Below are 22,836 nucleotides of genomic sequence, written 5' to 3'. Positions count from 1 at the left end.
TCTCTTGGCGCATATCAGGAGAGTGCCTGGTTCTCCATTGGGAGCACAGCCCTTCTGAGACTCTGGGTAATGCAGAAGGCTGCAGTGTTGGGGGAGTCTACATATTCTCCAGAAAGTTCTTGGTGGGTTTGACTAGGCAGCGTTTCCTGGGAGAAGTCCCATTCGCTGTCTGGGCTGCGTGTAGATGGGGCAAGGGTCCTGAGCTGATGATGAGCCTTATCAGCCTGACTGTGCCAGGATCACCCGAGCCCTCTCTGCTGCATTTACATCTTAATCTGTAAAACATAATAATATGGGTATTTATACTGTGTTGAATTCCACACATAAAGCATGCTCAAAGCGCTACATGGAGTGAAATAAAAGCAAATATTTACAAAGCAAAGCTTATGCTACAACGAGAGTAAAAATATAAGGAAAGTTAAGTTATACATTGTAATATTGTCTGAAAAGATAGGTTTGAGACATTTTGAGTTCAGTGGGGAGTTGATTCCACAACTGTGGAGCACCATCGCTGAAGGAGCGAAATCCGAATGCCCGGAGTTTCTGTCTGGGAATGGTGAGAAGGTATTGATCTGCCGATCTTAACACACTGGAAAGATTGTGCTTGGTGACTAGCTCAACAAGGTAGTCTGGAGCCGTACAATGGTAACACGAGTAGGCATAACTCAGGACCTTGAATTCAACTCCGGCTCTGACTGGTAGCCAGTGCAGAGTCTCAAGAACTGGATCCTTGATGTTGGTGTTATGTGAATCCTTGTGGGAACTTTGCTGACAAGTCGAGCTGCGGGGTTTTGTACTTTCTGGAGTTTTGATAGAAGTTTTGCAGAAGTCCATAGAAGATGTCATTACAGTAGTCAATCTTTGCAAGAACCAGAGATATAAATATATATAACTGAAAATGTATGTATGTAAATATTAGGGAGCGGGTATTTTAAGTTGGATAACTTGTCCCCAATCTCTTTCACATTTATGAATAAAATATGTTTAAATCAAATCAGAACCAGAGATCGCACTAGAGCATGAGCTGCCGTTGTAGTAAGGGAGCTTCTGATGCAGCTGATGTTCTGCAAATGGAAGTAACAGGATTTGCAGACTGTGTCAATATGAGCTTTCAAATAGAGATCAGAGTCTAGATGAAATCCAAGATTATTGACGGTTTTCGAAACTGGAATGACAGTGTTGCAAACTGAGATTGAGTTAGTCATCACTTGATGAAGATTCTTCTTAGTGCCGACAAGCAACGCCTCGGTCTTCGTCTCATTCAGTTTGAGCAAATGTGTTATCATGCATGTGTTTACATCACTTGTACACTCTGATAGTCGTTTTCACATTTGCTCTGCAGTACTGGGATTACACGAATCGGACAACTGGGTGTCATTTGCGTAGAAATGGAGGCTCACATCATGTGTACTGATTACACCTCCAAGATCTTTGGTGTAAAGTGTAATCAACACTGGTCCTAGAACCGATCCTTGTGGTACTCTTCGGGATAAAGGGCTTTTCTTGGATGCTTGATCTTTGATGATAACTGACTGCTGTTGATCGCTGAGGTATGAAACAAACTATGATAGTGCCATTCCGGTTACTCCAAATGAAGTGTTTGGTGGTCAAGAGTGTCAAAAGCGATCGACAGGTCAAGAAGTACAAGTAGGGCAACTTAGATACTGAAAAAAAAACACTTGCATAGAGCAAACAAAAATATGTACCAATGACCTTGTATTCGCGAGCATACAGAGTATCACATGCAGTCAGTCAGGACCTTTTTGATAACACCAGTGACAGACTCTCTCAACGCAAAGAAACGGTGTCCTCTCACTGTGCCAGTTTCATTGACAAGCATTGCCTGATGTTTCTGACACCTTCTGTATCTTCTGGAGGCTCTTCAGGAGTATAATAGATAAGGTGCAGAACATAATATTGCCGTACTTGGGTTTTGACTGTGAATTAATGAATTAACAGGTAGAAATGTGCCTTCCCGAAACAACATGACAAAAACGACGGTTTTGTTTGTGGGTTTGTTTGATTGAATGTTTGATTGCTAATTTAACGCCTCATCAACAAAATTCAAGCTATACAAGGGCACTCTCTTAATAATCAAGTCTGGATTAGACAATCAAGGGATTAACATCATGAGCATCAATCTACGCAATTGGGACATGATGACATGTGTCAACCAAATCAACGAGTCTGATCCACGGGCCTTCGTGCCCTAGAGAATTAAAGATGTTAAGAAAAATACGAAAATTTTGAGATGACCCCCGACTCGAAATGCTTCACAGTACAATACATTATGACATATTATAGTGTACTGTGTCGCATTTCGAGTCGGGGGTCATCTCAAAACTTATTCTTTAAATCTTTAATCTTCGCTAAGACACGAGGGCCTGTGGTCTGATCCCGTTAGCCACCACTTACGACAAGAATCGGTTGCTGCTGATCAATTCTAGCCCTGATCTTCACGGATCTAGAAGATGGTAGCATGTTCTTTGTGTGTAACACGTGTATCTGAAGAGTTTTACAGAGAACTGGTAATAACTGGTATCTGGGATATCCCATCTACATTGTGGCCTTGTGCTTAGCCCTGTGCCTACCTTGTGGTGTCATGTTTTTGGTTTGTAATAATTCAGTGCAGCACTCGAGTGCTTACGTAACTGGGGTGGTGTGTTATCCTATGCATAGAGCTCAGGTCCCAGATCAGTTCAAGTTAAGCAACGTTGAGTGCGGAGAGGTCTTGGATGGGTGACCCTGTTTGACAGCTTGACTCCTGAGAGTTTCTAGGACGTCAGTCCTGTCCCACAACAAAGCACATGTGATACATGTGGTCTCACCTTAGGCAAGTGAGTTTGAATAAAATTGCTTCTGTTCACCTATCAGAAAATGGGTACCCGGTAAGATCAGTCATGTGACTATTAACCTTCTAGCGCCTCACAGGCACCTTGGGTTATCCGTGGTAAAAGTGTCCTAGCGCTTTGAGCATGCACAAGTGTAAGTTCCGAAGTGTGTGGAAACAGGCGCTGTATAAATAGCCATTGTTAGATCATTATCATTTTAACGAAAGGATCGAGAGGATCGCAATTCCTAATTGATGGTAGCAGTTCATTCACTGTATGACTGCATCATTGTGTTTATCGTCGGAGAAGAGAAATATGTGTGTGTATACAAAGGGGATTGTATTCGAATATTCGGGGAGAGTCAAATAATTGTTTTGGGATGCGTTCAATATATATCGTGATAGATGGCGATCGGGGTCACATAGACCATGGTCCGCCCAAAGGCACTGTGGTGGAACATGACAGGGCTGTTGTATACGCTGATCAATGTTAAGAATGTCGTGAATGTTAGCCAGCAGTGTGTAAACAGCACGTGACGTACAGCTGGCCTATTTTTCAGATACAGCTGCGAAACTGAATGTATTTTTATCAAAATTAATTCTATGAAATTATTTCCTCGAACCTTCATATTTTCCTGACATACGAAACTGTATAATGGCATAATTAAAAGCACAAAGATGTCCCTTTCCGGGATACGAGCATTGGTATTTTGTGTGTACTTCATAGGACGACTTGGCCAAAAGTCATTAAAAGATTTTCCGCATACTCCCCTTCCACATGTCATATACTATACGTCATATACTACATGCTGTGTCATCGGTTATGTTATATAATAAACCTTGTGTCATCGCTTATGTTTTATACTACACCTTGTGTCATCGCTTATGTTATATACTACACCTTGTGTCATCGCTTATGTTAATACTAAATGTTGTGTCATCGCTTATGTTATATACTACACCTTGTGTCATCGCTTATGCTATATACTACACCTTGTGTCGTCGCTTATGTTATATACTACACCTTGTGTCATCGCTTGTTATATACATGTTGTGTCATCGCTTATGTTTTATACTAAACCTTGTGATATCGCTATGTTATATACATGCTGTGTCATCGCTTATGTTATATACATGTTGTGTTACCGCTTATGTTATATACTAAACCTTGTGTCATCGCTTATGTTATTTACATGCTGTGTCATCGCTTATGTTAAATACTACGTATTGTGTCATCACTTATGTTAAATACTACATGTCCTGTCATCGCTTATCTTATATACTACACCTTGTGTCATCGCTTATGTTATATACTACACCTAGTGTCATTGTTTATGTTAAATACTACACCTCGTGACATCGCTTACGTTAAATACTACGTGTTGTGTCATCACTTATGTTAAATACTACATATCCTGTCATCGCTTATCTTATATACTACACCTTGTGTCATCGCTTATGTTATATACTACACTTAGTGTCATTGTTTATGTTAAATACTACTATATTTGCTATGTTATATACATGCTGTGTAATCGCTTATGTTATATACATGTTGTGTCATCGCTTATGTTATATACATTTTGTGTCATCACGTATGTTATATACTACACCTCGTGTCATCGCTTATGTTAAATACTACATGTTGTGTCATCGCTTATGTTATATACTACACCTTGTGTCATCGCTTATGTTATATACTACACCTTGTGTCATCGCTAATGTTAAATTCTACATGTCGTGTCATCGCTTATGTTATATACTACACCTCGTGTCATCGTGTAATTTATTACCGAAAGACAATATACAATAAAGAAAAATAAATACGAAAGGAAAAAGGATCAGCAAACAGAATGCAAAAGCCTCTATAAATGCTTCCCCTACACGTCGTGATATATACCATGTACTGCACGTCGTGATATGGCTTATGTCATGTACTGAACGTAGTGACATGGCTTATGTCATGTACTGCACGTCGTAACATGGCTTATGTCATGTACTGCACATCGTGACATGGCTTATGTCATGTACTGCACGTCGTGACATGGCTTATGTCATGTATTGAACGTCCTCACATGGCCTATGTCGTGTACTGCACGTTGTGACATGGCTTATGTCATGTACTGCACGTCGTGACATGGTTTATGTCATGTACTGCACGTAGTGACATGGCTTATGCCGTGTACTGCACGTATTGACATGGTTTATGTCATGTACTGCACGTAGTGACATGGCTTATGTCATGTACTGAACGTCCTGACATGGCCTATGTCGTGTACTGCACGTCATGACATGGTTTATGTCATGTACTGCACGTCGTGACATGGTTTATATCATTTACTGCACGTAGTGACATGGCTTATGTCATGTACTGCACGTAGTGACATGGCCTATGTCATGTACTGCACGTAGTGACATGGCTTATGTCATGCACTGCACGTAGTGACATGGCTTATGTCATGTACTGCACGTCGTGACATGGCTTATGTCATGTACTGCACGTAGTGACATGGCTTATGTCACAAACTACACGTCGTGACATGGTTTATATCATATACTAGATATCGTGACATGGGTTATGTCATATACTTCACGTCGTGACATTGCTTATGTCATATTGCTAATGCCATATTTTGTTTTTGTAAACAGTATTTTATTTCCCGAAAGACATGTAATATACAATAAAGAAAAATAAATACAAAAGGAAAAAGGATCAGCAAACAGAATGCAATAGCCTCTATAAATGCTTCCCCTACACGTCGTGATATGGCTTATGTCATGTACTGCACGTCGTGACATGGCTTATGCCATGTATTGCATGTCATGACATGGCTTATGTCATATAACAGGGATATCGCTGACTGAGATGTTGGACAGGACATACTGCTCTTCAGACAAACTTGGTGATTGGTTTGGGGATTGTTCACGGTAAACAGTTCTGACAGCGTAGGATACAAAGTACGCAAATATCTATAACGTAGGAACAGGTAAACACGCTCCCGAAACGCTGTAGGGAATACACGGTCAGTTGTATATAGTGCAAGGTCAATTGGTGTTAGATAAAAGGAGAAAGGAGTGATTGTAAACGGATATTGCGACACAGCCCACGTCATCCATGTGGGTTAGCCTTAGGGACCGTTCATAATTTATGACTAGGGGCGTGTAATGAATTTTAGGGAGGGTGGGTGGGGGTGGGGGTAGGGGTAACCCATTTTGTTTTGGGGAGATAGTGGGGTCATCAGTTTTCTACATAAGTACTATATATGTAGAAATATTATATTATATAACTAATCGTGACTTTATACAATAGGACTAAACAAGACAGTGTGGATATTACTCATTAATGCTAAAAGTCTGTCTCAGTTAGTGTTAATACACACTGATCTTTATTTCCAAGTTGTAGGCTGATAAGCATTGTGTGTTAATCGTTAAGACGACAGGCATGTTCCGTCCCACGTCTATGATCCGTCAGTATCATCTTGATTGCCAAGTTTACTTGATAAGCTTTACCACAGGCAAACTGTAGCGTAAATAGGGTTGCGCAACAGAGAGAAACATTACAAGTCTTCCTATATGCGAGCGAACATTCCATTCGTGACCAACTGGTGGACTTGGGGGTTACGGAAAGGGGCGAGTGGTGACTACAGTCCGTTTGGCTCAAAAGCGGACCGATGAATTGCAATCTAACTCGAAAACTAATACAGATAACATACTCAATGAAACGCTGATCATAATCAAAACATCATACCAACTCTGTGAGGTTTTTGCAGAATTTTTGTCCTAAAAATAAAAAAGTTGTTTAACAATCTATCATTAAAATATTGACACAGTTCACCTGTTTGTTACTGCAGAGAAAAGGACAGCCAGGTGTTCGCTCAGCAACGTACAAATACATAAATCACATAAACCCTGGCATCGTTAACTAAATGAAACCCCGTCATTAAAACTACTCATTTCGACCTTTAATTGACTTAAATCGACCTTTTTGACAACAGTGCACAATTCTCACCCGCGAACGAAATTTCAACCAATCAGAGCGGCGCGCCTCTGTGACGTCATATGAGGAATAGCTTTGAGAGCCGATGCAGAATTCATCTACATTTTAGGGGTTAAATTATCTTGTTTACAGGCTTGTATAAACCTGAAATCGTGACAATTGTTGTGGAAAATGAAAGCTATATGTTCTCACAATCTACTGTCATTTAATTTTGTCTCCTGCTTTGCCTAGTTTCCGAGTTACAACTTGTTTTCATAGACGATTCTGTCAAAATCGATTGGTGTCGTTAGGCCCTATTTGTATAATGACTGATCCAAATTGATCCCATTTCTGTGTTTTTTTACCTCGATATTTAATCATGTCATGTAAAAAATCTGTTTGTATTCTCAAAACAGTGTCGGCCCATAAGTTTTCACATGCAATACAGCAATTAATTCTCCCTCGTTGTAACCCGTGTTAGGTGGTATAAACCTACACATGTTATTTGTCATCATTCACTTGATGGTCAGTTAATGAATTTATAACAGGTATAATTAGTGGTAACACACTTAGATTACCCGACAAAGGTTCCCATTTGGCATTTCTTGTGTCTGGAGTAAATATTCAACATTATAAACATCGATCAAAGGATTAACCGATAACACGCTGATTGATTAATTACTTTTATCTTACACAGCGGAATTGTCAAAAGGTAGTGTTTATGTATGTAGATTTACTAATCTATACTGAATACACTCTGTCGTGTCGGTGTCTGCGTAAAAACAACGTCCTTCTTCAAAGGATTAACCGGCAATACATTGATTGATTGCCCATTATTGGCTAACTAAATTACTGTTTTTAAAGAAAGGCGGACATTATGCAATTAGTTGCCAGGTGTGCTATCTTGGGTGACCAATGAGACTATACACCAATACCTGAAAAGATTTATCACTTTTTCGTATATTAAACTGTTAAAAGACACATCATTTGGAACAGTTTTGTGGATATTGATGGATACATTCCTCGAACAAGGTAATGGCCTGATATTGTTCCTATAACTTTAATCTGTTTTAATTTTAATATTTGCATTTTGTTTTATTCATTTGTCGTAGCATTCAACAGAATCATTGTTTTCGCCGTGAAGTGTAATGAGACAGACAACATGCACTAGGTGTGTGTGCGAATTATGATTCACATTGGCAAACTATAAAATGTCTAGATATTACAGTTCTGTTATAAATTCACTATAAGTATCAGCAGATCGTCTGCTTTTATTTAGTTTCAAAATGCATACAAGTATGATAATAAACTAATTAGGATTATAAGACCAAATATAAAGACGCACATTGACTAGTATCTACATACTGGTGAGTGAACATTAACCATGGGAATGTAGCAAGAAATTTATCGCGCAGTATTGTGACTTCGACCCCCCACCTCGCTTCCGTGGAAGAAATCGTTATGTTATAAGTTGTGTCATGCAAAATCCGTTTGGTTATGATTCCAATACATATTTAACTACGAGTAGAAAGTAGTCTTGATTTTCTAACTTGATGAAAACAAACTATAATCTCATTAATTCTAACAGATTTTTTATTTTTAAAATGGCGGCGCATTCTGTCGGGAACATCCGCCAGTCTGAGGATAAATGGTATTTAGGTTTGTTTTCACCGAGTTACAAAATCAAAACTACTTTCTACTGGTAGTAAAATATGTATTTTATTGATGGCCAATAGGATTTTGCATGACAAAGCGTATAACATAACAATTTCTCTCGTGGCAGCGAGGTGGGTGTCAATATAATACTACTTACAATATTATTGTTACTTCGACCACAACCTCACTTCCGAGGAAGAAATCGTTATGTTACAAGTTGTGTCATAGAAAATCTTTATGGTCATCAATCATATGCATATTTTACTACAACTAGTAAGTAGTTTTGATTCTTTAACTTCCGTGAAGCGATCTGAACACAAGTAAGATATCGTTTCAGGCTTCCACAACGCTCGCTTCGCACTCACAAACATAACCCATTTAGCACGAACTGCGGGGTCCTGTGGAAATCTGTGCATGGGGACACCATCGCCCGACCCCTAGGAGCAATTGACGACAAAGCAACGATTCGGCATGTCGTCGTTGATGTCGAGAAATCATCAAAATGATGAGCGTGCTACACATTTTCTATACAACTAACTGAAAATCGTTCCTCATATGACGTCACTGCAGTGCTTGGCGACAGAGTTACGTAACCTGTCTGTGGTTTCGTTGGCGGGCGAGAGGGAAGCAGGCGACTTTTTGGCCACTTTTAATCGCTCGGTATTAATTAACCACAAGTTTTTTAAAGAATAAATTTGGTGTTCCGCATAAGACTAACCACAAATCTTTCATATGTAATGGTTAAAAGAGTAACAAAAAACAAAGTTTAGTGGTTCTTTAAAGGTCACATAAACCCTAGGGGATACAAATACATAAATCACTAACTGGCATCGTTATAAATGAAACCCCGTCATTAAAACTACTCATTTCGACCTTTAATTGACTTAAATCGACCTTTTTGACAACAGTGCACAATTCTCACCCGCGAACGAAATTTCAACCAATCAGAGCGGGCGCGCCTCTGTGACGTCATATGAGGAATAGCTTTGAGAGCCGATGCAGAATTCATCTACATTTTAGGGGGTAAATTATCTTGTTTACAGGCTTGTATAAACCTGAAATCGTGACAATTGTTGTGGAAAATGAAAGCTATATGTTCTCACAATCTACTGTCATTTAATTTTGTCTCCTGCTTTGCCTAGTTTCCGAGTTACAACTTGTTTTCATAGACGATTCTGTCAAAATCGATTGGTGTCGTTAGGCCCTATTTGTATAATGACTGATCCAAATTGATCCCATTTCTGTGTTTTTTTACCTCGATATTTAATCATGTCATGTAAAAATCTGTTTGTATTCTCAAAACAGTGTCGGCCCATAAGTTTTCACATGCAATACAGCAATTAATACTCCCCTGTTGTTTGTCGTGTTAGGTGGTATAAACCTCACATGTTATTTGTCATCATTCACTTGATGGTCAGTTAATGAATTTATAACAGGTATAATTAGTGGTAACACACTTAAATTACCCGACAAAGGTTCCCATTTGGCATTTCTTGTGTCTGGAGTAAATATTCAACATTATAAACATCGATCAAAGGATTAACCGATAACACGCTGATTGATTAATTACTTTTATCTTACACAGCGGAATTGTCAAAAGGTAGTGTTTATGTATGTAGATTTACTAATCTATACTGAATACACTCTGTCGTGTCGGTGTCTGCGTAAAAACAACGTCCTTCTTTCAAAGGATTAACCGGCAATACATTGATTGATTGCCCATTATTGGCTAACTAAATTACTGTTTTAAAGAAAGGCGGACATTATGCAATTAGTTGCCAGGTGTGCTATCTTGGGTGACCAATGAGACTATACACCAATACCTGAAAAGATTTATCACTTTTTCGTATATTAAACTGTTAAAAGACACATCATTTGGAACAGTTTTGTGGATATTGATGGATACATTCCTCGAACAAGGTAATGGCCTGATATTGTTCCTATAACTTTAATCTGTTTTAATTTTAATATTTGCATTTTGTTTTTATTCATTTGTCGTAGCATTCAACAGAATCATTGTTTTCGCCGTGAAGTGTAATGAGACAGACAACATGCACTAGGGTGTGTGTGCGAATTATGATTCACATTGGCAAACTATAAAATGTCTAGATATTACAGTTCTGTTATAAATTCACTATAAGTATCAGCAGATCGTCTGCTTTTTATTTAGTTTCAAAATGCATACAAGTATGATAATAAACTAATTAGGATTATAAGACCAAATATAAAGACGCACATTGACTAGTATCTACATACTGGTGAGTGGACATTAACCATGGAATGTAGCAAGAAATTTATCGCGCAGTATTGTGACTTCGACCCCCACCTCGCTTCCGTGGAAGAAATCGTTATGTTATAAGTTGTGTCATGCAAAATCCGTTTGGTTATGATTCCAATACATATTTAACAACGAGTAGAAAGTAGTCTTGATTTTTCTAACTTGATGAAAACAAACTATAATCTCATTAATTCTAACAGATTTTTTATTTTTAAAATGGCGGCGACTCTGTCGGGAACATCCGCCAGTCTGAGGATAAATGGTATTTAGGTTTGTTTTCACCGAGTTACAAAATCAAAACTACTTTCTACTGGTAGTAAAATATGTATTTTATTGATGGCCAATAGGATTTTGCATGACATAGCCTATAACATAACAATTTCTCTCGTGGCAGCGAGGTGGGTGTCAATATAATACTACTTACAATATTATTGTTACTTCGACCACAACCTCACTTCCGAGGAAGAAATCGTTATGTTACAAGTTGTGTCATAGAAAATCTTTATGGTCATCAATCATATGCATATTTTACTACAACTAGTAAGTAGTTTTGATTCTTTAACTTCCGTGAAGCGATCTGAACACAAGTAAGATATCGTTTCAGGCTTCCACAACGCTCGCTTCGCACTCACAAACATAACCCATTTAGCACGAACTGCGGGGTCCTGTGGAAATCTGTGCATGGGGACACCATCGCCCGACCCCTAGGAGCAATTGACGACAAAGCAACGATTCGGCATGTCGTCGTTGATGTCGAGAAATCATCAAAATGATGAGCGCTACACATTTTCTATACAACTAACTGAAAATCGTTCCTCATATGACGTCACTGCAGTGCTCTGGCGACAGAGTTACGTAACCTGTCTGTGGTTTCGTTGGCGGGCGAGAGGGAAGCAGGCGACTTTTGGCCACTTTTAATCGCTCGGTATTAATTAACCACAAGTTTTTAAAGAATAAATTTGGTGTTCCGCATAAGACTAACCACAAATCTTTCATATGTAATGGTTAAAAGAGTAACAAAAAAACAAAGTTTAGTGGTTCTTTAAAGGTCACATAAACCCTAGGGGGTACAAATACATAAATCACTAACTGGCATCGTTATAAATGAAACCCCGTCATTAAAACTACTCATTTCGACCTTTAATTGACTTAAATCGACCTTTTTGACAACAGTGCACAATTCTCACCCGCGAACGAAATTTCAACCAATCAGAGCGGCGCGCCTCTGTGACGTCATATGAGGAATAGCTTTGAGGGCCGATGCAGAATTCATCTACATTTTAGGGGGTTAAATTATCTTGTTTACAGGCTTGTATAAACCTGAAATCGTGACAATTGTTGTGGAAAATGAAAGCTATATGTTCTCACAATCTACTGTCATTTAATTTTGTCTCCTGCTTTGCCTAGTTTCCGAGTTACAACTTGTTTTCATAGACGATTCTGTCAAAATCGATTGGTGTCGTTAGGCCCTATTTGTATAATGACTGATCCAAATTGATCCCATTTCTGTGTTTTTTTACCTCGATATTTAATCATGTCATGTAAAAATCTGTTTGTATTCTCAAAACAGTGTCGGCCCATAAGTTTTCACATGCAATACAGCAATTAATACTCCCTTGTTGTAACCCGTGTTAGGTGGTATAAACCTACACATGTTATTTGTCATCATTCACTTGATGGTCAGTTAATGAATTTATAACAGGTATAATTAGTGGTAACACACTTAGATTACCCGGACAAAGGTTCCCATTTGGCATTTCTTGTGTCTGGAGTAAATATTCAACATTATAAACATCGATCAAAGGATTAACCGATAACACGCTGATTGATTAATTACTTTTATCTTACACAGCGGAATTGTCAAAAGGTAGTGTTTATGTATGTAGATTTACTAATCTATACTGAATACACTCTGTCGTGTCGGTGTCTGCGTAAAAACAACGTCCTTCTTCAAAGGATTAACCGGCAATACATTGATTGATTGCCCATTATTGGCTAACTAAATTACTGTTTTTAAAGAAAGGCGGACATTATGCAATTAGTTGCCAGGTGTGCTATCTTGGGTGACCAATGAGACTATACACCAATACCTGAAAAGATTTATCACTTTTTCGTATATTAAACTGTTAAAAGACACATCATTTGGAACAGTTTTGTGGATATTGATGGATACATTCCTCGAACAAGGTAATGGCCTGATATTGTTCCTATAACTTTAATCTGTTTTAATTTTAATATTTGCATTTTGTTTTATTCATTTGTCGTAGCATTCAACAGAATCATTGTTTTCGCCGTGAAGTGTAATGAGACAGACAACATGCACTAGGGTGTGTGTGCGAATTATGATTCACATTGGCAAACTATAAAATGTCTAGATATTACAGTTCTGTTATAAATTCACTATAAGTATCAGCAGATCGTCTGCTTTTTATTTAGTTTCAAAATGCATACAAGTATGATAATAAACTAATTAGGATTATAAGACCAAATATAAAGACGCACATTGACTAGTATCTACATACTGGTGAGTGGACATTAACCATGGGAATGTAGCAAGAAATTTATCGCGCAGTATTGTGACTTCGACCCCCACCTCGCTTCCGTGGAAGAAATCGTTATGTTATAAGTTGTGTCATGCAAAATCCGTTTGGTTATGATTCCAATACATATTTAACAACGAGTAGAAAGTAGTCTTGATTTTCTAACTTGATGAAAACAAACTATAATCTCATTAATTCTAACAGATTTTTTATTTTTAAAATGGCGGCATTCTGTCGGGAACATCCGCCAGTCTGAGGATAAATGGTATTTAGGTTTGTTTTCACCGAGTTACAAAATCAAAACTACTTTCTACTGGTAGTAAAATATGTATTTTATTGATGGCCAATAGGATTTTGCATGACATAGCGTATAACATAACAATTTCTCTCGTGGCAGCGAGGTGGGTGTCAATATAATACTACTTACAATATTATTGTTACTTCGACCACAACCTCACTTCCGAGGAAGAAATCGTTATGTTACAAGTTGTGTCATAGAAAATCTTTATGGTCATCAATCATATGCATATTTTACTACAACTAGTAAGTAGTTTTGATTCTTTAACTTCCGTGAAGCGATCTGAACACAAGTAAGATATCGTTTCAGGCTTCCACAACGCTCGCTTCGCACTCACAAACATAACCCATTTAGCACGAACTGCGGGTCCTGTGGAAATCTGTGCATGGGGACACCATCGCCCGACCCCTAGAGCAATTGACGACAAAGCAACGATTCGGCATGTCGTCGTTGATGTCGAGAAATCATCAAAATGATGAGCGTGCTACACATTTTCTATACAACTAACTGAAAATCGTTCCTCATATGACGTCACTGCAGTGCTCTGGCGACAGAGTTACGTAACCTGTCTGTGGTTTCGTTGGCGGGCGAGAGGGAAGCAGGCGACTTTTGGGCCACAAGTTTTAATCGCTCGGTATTAATTAACCACAAGTTTTTAAAGAATAAATTTGGTGTTCCGCATAAGACTAACCACAAATCTTTCATATGTAATGGTTAAAAGAGTAACAATAAAAACATTGTTAAAAGTTTAGTGGTTCTTTGGGTATGATGTTTTGATTATGATCAGCGTTTCATTGAGTATTTTATGTTTATTAGTTTTCGAGTTAGATTGCAATTCATCGGTCCGCTTTTGAGCCAAACCGACTATAATGGCGAGTGAAGCGAGCAAAGGTTTGCAACCATTCGTAACTACTCGCCTCTTTCCGTGACCTACAGATGGTTTCAATTTAGTGTATTTCTGACGATCTTGTGGGCTTGTTTTGGAGATTGTACGTGCGCTTTCCAACATTTTGGGGAAATATAATCATATATCGCTACGAGTTTCAAAACAATAAATCACATCTATTTAACTACTTAACTTTAATATATAACATTGGCATTATGTTTCACATCTTTGGGGATATTTTAGTCTGACTTGTTTTTGTCATTCACAATTTGCTCAGCGTATCCATTGTTAACTTCAACCAGGAGTATGGCAGCAAGGTTGCAAGGAAATTGAGAAATATTTTAAAGTTATTTTTTAGCATCTGCTTTGGGATTTATTGTAGCTGAAAAAGATTATTTATTTGCACATCCAATAAAACAAATCCTATTTGTGATTCTTAAACCCTTTTTAGAAATACACATTTGGAAATATAAGGTGAACATCTGGTAATAATTACTTCCGAATAGGTTTTAGCAAATATCTTTTCTCCTTCCTTAAGTTGAATCAAAGAGGTTTAGTTTTTAAATATAATATATACAATAATAAAATACCAGCAATACAATATACGAGTGATTCTTTGATATTAAGCACCATTGGAATAAAGTAGTCCCGATGTGCATGCGCCAATATGAAATCCTTCCAGAGGGGCACGGGTCGCTATTGGGCTTGTCCCGGAATAACACAAAGTTGGTCACGAATGGGTTGGCAAGTTAGCCACTTCCCTTGCTTCGGTTCTAAAAAATATCAAAATAAAATCTCGCCACCATCAAAGGTAGACACCTATTTCCTCACAGGATTGTGCTCTCAGATTTCCAACATCATATTTAATAATTACTCTCCTAAAATGTATGTCATTCAACATTTTAAGCGCCACACGAACTCTAATCGGTGATATAAACCGATATATTTCACTGTATTCGCTGTATTTCACTGATGAAATGCATTGATAGATGCTTCTCTTGGTTAGTTTAAGATAAGTCATGTTCACTTCATTCATTGTATGTTCTTAAATTATGCTCTTATTTTCTATTGCATTCTATGCTGTTGGTTGATTCCAGTAAAAGCAACATTTTAAAATACTAGTGCGTAGTATTGATTAAGTACACCAGTAAATTTATAATTATACTTAGATCAGACCATTTAGCACTAATCGAACAATTTAATGTACATCAAAATGGAATACAGTATAATAAAGTAAGGGTTCGACATTATAAGCTGAGTAAATTTAAATTACGGATAACCGGGCTCGTGGAAATATAGTAATTCTTGTGCACGTAGTGTATATTTTATTGCGTGTTTACAATCAAAGCGTATGTCAGTGAATGATTTTCTAAGTAATGAATATCTGTGTTTAATCCAAATGATTCGTTCTACCCTTGATCAATCGATGTTTAAACACTGTACATATTATGGTAACAATACTTACACCCGTGAGCCCACATAGTACTTGTTGTAATATTCAGTTGCTCAAGTATTGCTAGGTTCTCAGTATTGTTGAGCTCTATTTATGTATACGTTGTACACGTTCACTAACATGCCCTTCGACATATGATCTTTAGTAATTCACAATAGACTAGACATAAATGGTGTGGTCATGTTATTCAACTAGTAGACCGAAAGTTTATATTATTTTATGTATTTTTATGATTATGTTTAAGTTGCATTCGGTGATTCTGTTCTATTATCATTTAAGCTCTTCATTAATAACAAAAAATATTTCAGTGTTTGAGAACACATTTAGTATACGTGTCCAACTGAAGAATAAAATGATTTATTTGCAATGCATTTTTCTCAGTTGGGCTAGATCATGTGTATTATATATTTCCATGTGACGTAAAGTGTCTCCGCTACCTTGTGTAAGATACGTTGTCGGTAAAGGTTTATGTAACTATGAATTCATGGTTCTCTTTAGAATATATCAATTATTGTCCAATGTAGTAATTATTTGATGCTTATTATGAAATATAAACACTGAGCTAATGCACAGGATGAACACTGGCCACTAATAAATGCTTCTCTTGGTTATTTAAGGGTTGCGGTCCCAAGCTCATTCCCAAACAACAAATTCCCATTATCAAAACTATTCTGACCAAGTATAAAACCTAAAAAGGTTATTATAAAAGGTGTGTAGGTGTGTGTGTAACTATGAATTCGTTTTTTATTTGTTTCTGTTTAAGCACTCATCATATTCAATTATATGCCCAATGTAATAATCCAGTCTGATGCTATCCAGTGATCAACAGCATAAACATGTGTTGTTTAACGTTGTACTCGGATGAACTATATGGTCCACTAATGATCATGTCTTCTCCAGACAATATTGATCGATGTTATGAGCATCGGTCCCAAATGGGGCACAATGACGCCCAAGCAAGTGGGCGAGTCTGACCATCCGAAGTTGCCTATTACGACAATCATGGGTTATTGAAGACCAATTCTAAGTTTGTAGCAATCATTGACAATATATTTGTATACTTGGACATTTACTGTTATCGTGAGACAGATCAGAACCCATTATATTGTATTATTTTATTCGGCCCACCTGGCACATAAAAATATGAAAAGGCATTATGTTAACAGCAATTGCTGAAAATATATAAAAAGCATCCTGTATCACATGGTTTCATTCGCAATTCATGCTTCTCATTAAAGCACCTTAATTGGTTTATTATTGATTGGAATGGGCAGTTTTTCCAGGTTCTCTCCTCCTGCAGGCACACCGAATTTACCTGTTAAAATGTGCGCATGAACAAACATACTCATAAGTATCAAATCAGTGAGTGAGTGAGTGAGTTTAAGTTTTAGGCGGCTTTTTGCAATATTCCAGCTATATCAAGGAGGGGACATTAGAAATGGGTTTTACACATTGTACCCATGCGAGGAATCGAACTGGGGTCTTTGGCCTGACAAAAGAACGCTTTAACCACTAAGCTACCCCATCGCCCCAAGTATCAAATCAAAATGTAACTGTATTTGTTATTGACAATAAATAACATAATTGAGTAAGTCGAGTTCGAATACAAATTCCGAGATCTTATATGGTGAAACATTTTGAATATGTCAGAAATATAGTCCAACAACACGGATTCTTTAGTGCAGTTATTTGGAAGCGTATCTGAAGTGATATACATTTGAATATTAGAATGTCAAAATACTGTAATGCATATGTACGTGTAATATACTCATGGAAACGAAAATGGGAACACATAGAAGTATAAGTGTTCCTCTATTCCTTTCCAGGTTTCTTCATAAGGTATGTATTGCACTGTGGGTGAAATTCTGGAAATAAATAAAGGAACACTTGCACTTTCATGTGTTCCCTTATTTGTTTCCATGATATATAACAAATATATAGTTCAGCGGTTAGGCCTACTGTGTTCGCTGCTCATTGTTGGTTAACATCCTCTACAGGAGGGTGAAACGAAAGACGCAGCTTTTGGGCTACGCGTTGGAGAAAAATATAGTTTCCGAAATACCTGGAATATACCATTTCCCCTCAGGGTTTACCAAACTGATAACGGTTCACTTGATGTCTGCAAACACTTGCTTGGTTCGTCCCACTTGCTCCTCAAGATCATCAATCTAGTATTAGTATAATGAGCGTGATCCTCAAATACCCCCAGATGGGAGCGGAACTAGAGAGTATAGAGTACGGTGATAGTGTCAGCAATTAACACTATGGATTAACTTCAGGCATATTATCAGTACGGGTACACTGACATTAAGTCACAGAAATAATGTATTGTATTTAAAATTACTGAATAAATATATATCTAACAAAAAAAACAAATATATATACGCTAAAAGGAGCCTAGGCCAATTCTTAATTCCAAGAAAATGTTAACTTGCTTTTTCTAAAACAATAACAGAATCCAAAAAGAGACCATAAGAATTCTGGCATTTAGTCACAGAATTTTGTTTATCCTTTTTAAAAATACATAAAAAAATACACAGGAGCCCGGAACAATTTTAAGGCAATCTTAACTTGTTCAGTCATCCAGGACTTCAGATGGGCTCCCTTTTCCCTGTAAACTCTAGGGTCTGGTAGAAGACAGACTACCGTTTAGGAAATCGAACCAGGAATTTCTGTTTGGCGAGAAAAAACGACTAAACCATTAGGCCACCCCAACAGTCAGTTCGGAAATTGTGACATTCAACTTTTAAAGTCAGGGGATTTGTAATTTCTTTACACTACTGTTTTCATCTCGTTCTATTATAAACAGTTAAAATATTAAGTGATTTAGATTTACATCTGTGATTATCCTGACACATCTCACTGTGATCTGATGAGCTCTTCAATCTGACACTTCACATATGCAGTATAAATATATACGTCCACAATATTAGTGGCATATCCACTGAGTCTTTCTGGAATGAACACATGAAAAACGCTAAGTGTCCAACTATCTTGGTTTCATTTTCATTATTTCTTCCTTTGTCCCTTGCTCCTCCTCGTGTTTCCTGTATATTGAGGATGGTCTTAGCGCCATGCACAGAGCGAACACGTACAAGGCGAGAGTCAAAACCCGAGCCGCTGCCGGGATGCCCATCACCAGGTACCGGAACAACTCTATATCGTATAGTGCGCATGCGCCTCTCCCTCCACATCCGGAATTCCAGTCAAGGCAGGCTTTGTCAATCACCCAACCGAAAAATATCGGTCCCGGTAGAAAGCCTAAGGAGAAGGAGGGAAAATTAGCGAATTGGGTATAACTAAACAAGTTTTCAAATCTAAATTTGTCATAGCTGGTCATCTGATGTGGAATGTAATCCTGAAATCATGCAAGACTTAGACATAGAAATAGATGGAACCCACAGGGGCGTGTGCTGATATGAACACAGTTTTAGACAGTAATGACACTAGAACCGAATTACTCTGGCCACTATATATGACAATATCGATAATCAAGGCTTCTAGAAAGTATTGATACATTATTCGTTCATAAGATGTCCATTTACAATGATTATCAAATGCTCACCTAAAAGCGTATATAAAAACGAGGCCAAACCCAGTGAAACCGGCTTGTCTTCTTCGCTTACACTTCTGTAAACAGCAAAACGTATATATATACGGAATTATTTCCACTTCTTTGCCTGTGGGACCGATCTTATAATATTCTGGGGTTGAGTTGGGAGGGGATATGTTTGAAACAGAATTTTGATTTCAGGGGATTACAATCATCCATGAAATGCGAATGAGGGGCTTCAGTCAGTTCGCTGACCCTAACCTCTGTATGCAAACTCACGAACTAACCGATTCCCACTGTTAAGATGGTGTGTGGAACAAACCAGACAAAGGATCATCGCTATTCGTGGGAAATTCTTTGCAATGAAGACTGAAACTACTATTTAATAAAATAATGTCCCGTAATGTTCATAAATTCATGGATGTCAACTCCTTTATTTTGACGAAAGCGACGTTTCGGAGTATAGTATTACTCCTTCATCAGTTGAATGAAAAACTATGTGTATCACTTCTAAATGCCGATCAAAGACTTCAAAATATTCTTTTGTTAAGAATTATTAGCATACGATAAAACTGTCTTTTCGGTTTGTTAATTCAAAACGACTGATATTTATTCCATTTATTTTAATTATCCATCAGCACTTTTATATATCGCAGGTATATAACGTTATGCAGCAGGGGACTTGGTTCACAACACTTTTGGTTAAATCATACAGCTTTGTAAACTGTTCAAGATAAAGTTTTGCATGAATTTGTGTCTTAAGCATCTCATGTGTGGACGTACCTTATAAGAGAAATAAAAATGGGCATTCCCCCCATTGCCATGGCAAAACCGGCAACAACTGCCACGGCAGTGAACACGTAGAACATTGGGCATTCCGGAGTACATAGTCCAGGGGTCGCTGTTTTAATACTTCCGGTCACGCACGCGCAGCCGGAGTAGGTCTACATGAAAAAATGACGTTAATGAGTCGGGCGATGAACACTGTTGGGCAAAACGAAGTATACACATAAAAATGGGATTGACAAAAAAATTACAAAAGTTTCTAGATTCAAAAAAGACAAAAAGACACACTGGAAACTTAAGTTCTAAAACACAACAGCGTTGCATTATCAAACACATCTCTATCGAAAATCAACGTATTGTTTGTGTAATTTACAGTCACCACTGAATCGGAGTATACTTTCTTTTGCCTGATCAACATATTTATAGATTCAGTCCAACGTTTTAGGATTGCCAACATCCTTGATCGGTTCCCTCGGAGACGCAGACAAAGATGTATTATTTGTCTCTGTAAGAATTGTGTGACATTTTGCGACAATAAAGGAAATATATATAGTGTTTGTTTTGTATGTTTGTGTCGTTTAAGGGGTGGTGGGGTAGCCTAATGGTTAAAGCGTTGGCTCGTCACGCCGAAGACCCGGGTTCGAATCCCCACATGGGCACAATGTGTGAAGCCCATTTCTGATGTCCCCCGCCGTGATGTTGCTGGAATATTGCTGAAAGCGGCGAAAAACCAAACTCAGTCAGTCAGTCAGTTGTGTCGTTTAATGCCGCACTTCGCACTATTCCAGATATAATTATGACGGTGCTCTGTAAATAATCGAGGAAGGACAAGACAACCTAGTGATTAACATCATGAGCATCGATCCACGCAAATATTTCGATAATACGCATCAACCAAGTCAGCGAGGCACCTAATCTCGTAACTGGCTTCTTAAAGCCAATTTTGACGCGGATTTTCACTGGTGCAATCTAAAAAGGCTTGCCTTATCAAGGCCATTTGAATCGTGCGTACTATACCGCTTGTGGCGATGTCTGGTAAATTGTAAGGAGGCATCTGTGTGTGTAAGAGCCTTAGTTTATGATCCTTTGAAACAAGAGGAATAAAGTAATGATATGGTCATGCGCCATTCTTTCACAACGGGCGGTGGGGTAACCTAATGGTTAAAGCGTCCGTTCCTCATGTTGAAGATCCGGGTTCGATTCCTCACATGGGTACAATATGTGAAGCCCATTTCTGGTGTCCCCCGCAGTGATATTGCTGGAATATTGATAAAAGCGGCGTACAACCATACTCACTCACTCATTCTTTCACAAACATCAAGTACGACTTCACCGAGTTGACAATAAAGATATTTTGAAATCAATACAAAATATCACTGAAAAAATAATCGGACTCTAGAATTACACCAAGTGTCTTCATTTGTCACTGGCCCGTGAAGATCCGGGTTAGAACTGATCTTCAGTAACCCATGCTTGTCATAAGAGGCGACTAACGGTATCGGGTGGTCAGGCTCGCTGACTTGGTTGACACATGTCATCGTATCCCAATTGCGTAGATTGATGATCATGCTGTCGACCACTGGATTGTTTGGTCCAGGCTTGATTATTCACAGACCGCCGCCATATAACTGGAATACTGCTGAGTGCAGCGTTAAACAACCAACCGACCAACAGTTGAGATTACCGGGTTAATGTTTTTGCGGTCAATATCATACTTAAATATCATACGTTAACATTACTATTATAAGTATATAGGTTTTATTCAAACCCTAATACAGGTACTTTAAAGTACTCCGTGAACTCGAAGATGCCTTACATGATTGGTGGTGAAGTCGCTGCAGCCGGCGTGGCAGGGGGAGAAGTAATTTACACCGTCGGCGCCACACATTGGGAAGTAGGGGGCGTCTGTGCAGCCACAGTCACTGTTACAACCGACAGGAGACGCCACTGAAGACGACGTTGAATAATTTGAACCAATATACATTGTAGTGTTCCTGAAAAAAATAGCCATAGCATTAGAGTCCACTTTTCTTGTTAAAATTTAAATGTCATTTTAAAAGTAAAATTAATTAAGTTAAATGCTATATTTCGTCAGAATTAGATGACTATAATGAAGGTTTAGGTAGGGAATGGTTAAAGCTTTGTGGAAATCTTGATAATGTAGTCAGACGGACAATCAAACTTACGGAAGCATACAGGGCGATGTTATCTAGGAATTAAATGATAGTTGGTTGAAATTTCAACAAACTTACTTGAAAATACAAAATAATCAGTTACCTCGGAAACCTATGATAACGGTTATCTTTAACAACAAACCTAGTAATATAAACAGAGCAAACCACTATCAATGGTATTGGGCGTGTCAAAGGGACGCAACTCTGCAAAGCGAATTGCATCCCCGATAATCCCCAGGGTACACGTTCCGATAAATCTCCACTATACCCTGAATGCATCTACGGCTCGGACCGATGATTTTATTACCTCCCTTGGTTGGCTTTTTATCCAATCAGGTGTCTACGCTGGGAAGTTGAGCGTACCAATCACAACTCACCTTTCGCTTTTTAAAGTATCTAACCGATT

At 38.1% G+C, this 22,836-nt stretch overlaps 2 protein-coding genes across 3 annotated transcripts in view; one reads left to right on the top strand and one right to left on the bottom strand.

Moving 5' to 3' along the window:
* Nucleotides 1-16,643, top strand: part of LOC124272182 (vitamin K-dependent protein S-like) — a 28,068-nt gene extending 11,425 nt beyond the window's left edge. The window contains exon 9 of the mRNA XM_046707321.1: nt 16,627-16,643. The gene's annotated coding sequence lies outside the window, so the exon portion shown is untranslated. The remainder of the gene's footprint in view (nt 1-16,626) is intronic.
* LOC124272181 (solute carrier organic anion transporter family member 2A1-like) overlaps nt 1-22,836 on the bottom strand; it is a 58,660-nt gene that overhangs the window by 27,997 nt on the left and 7,827 nt on the right. The window contains exons 7-10 of one of the 2 annotated variants that reach the window (XM_046707320.1): nt 22,073-22,250; nt 20,254-20,414; nt 19,483-19,547; nt 17,020-19,178 (exon numbers count right to left, since the gene is read on the bottom strand). The exons of the other annotated variant lie outside the window; for it this stretch is intronic. Of the exons in view, the coding sequence (XP_046563276.1) occupies nt 18,907-19,178; nt 19,483-19,547; nt 20,254-20,414; nt 22,073-22,250 (676 nt within the window). The 3' untranslated portion in view covers nt 17,020-18,906. Of the gene's footprint in view, nt 1-17,019; nt 19,179-19,482; nt 19,548-20,253; nt 20,415-22,072; nt 22,251-22,836 lie in introns of those variants that run through there. 2 annotated transcript variants of the gene reach the window in all.

The sequence above is a fragment of the Haliotis rubra genome, unplaced genomic scaffold, assembly GCF_003918875.1.
Source record: "Haliotis rubra isolate DU_JTF1 unplaced genomic scaffold, ASM391887v1 Scf167, whole genome shotgun sequence".
Classification (NCBI taxonomy): domain Eukaryota; kingdom Metazoa; phylum Mollusca; class Gastropoda; order Lepetellida; family Haliotidae; genus Haliotis; species Haliotis rubra.
The sequence above is the reverse complement of the archived record's forward strand: the minus strand, read 5'-3'. Positions and strand labels throughout refer to the sequence as shown.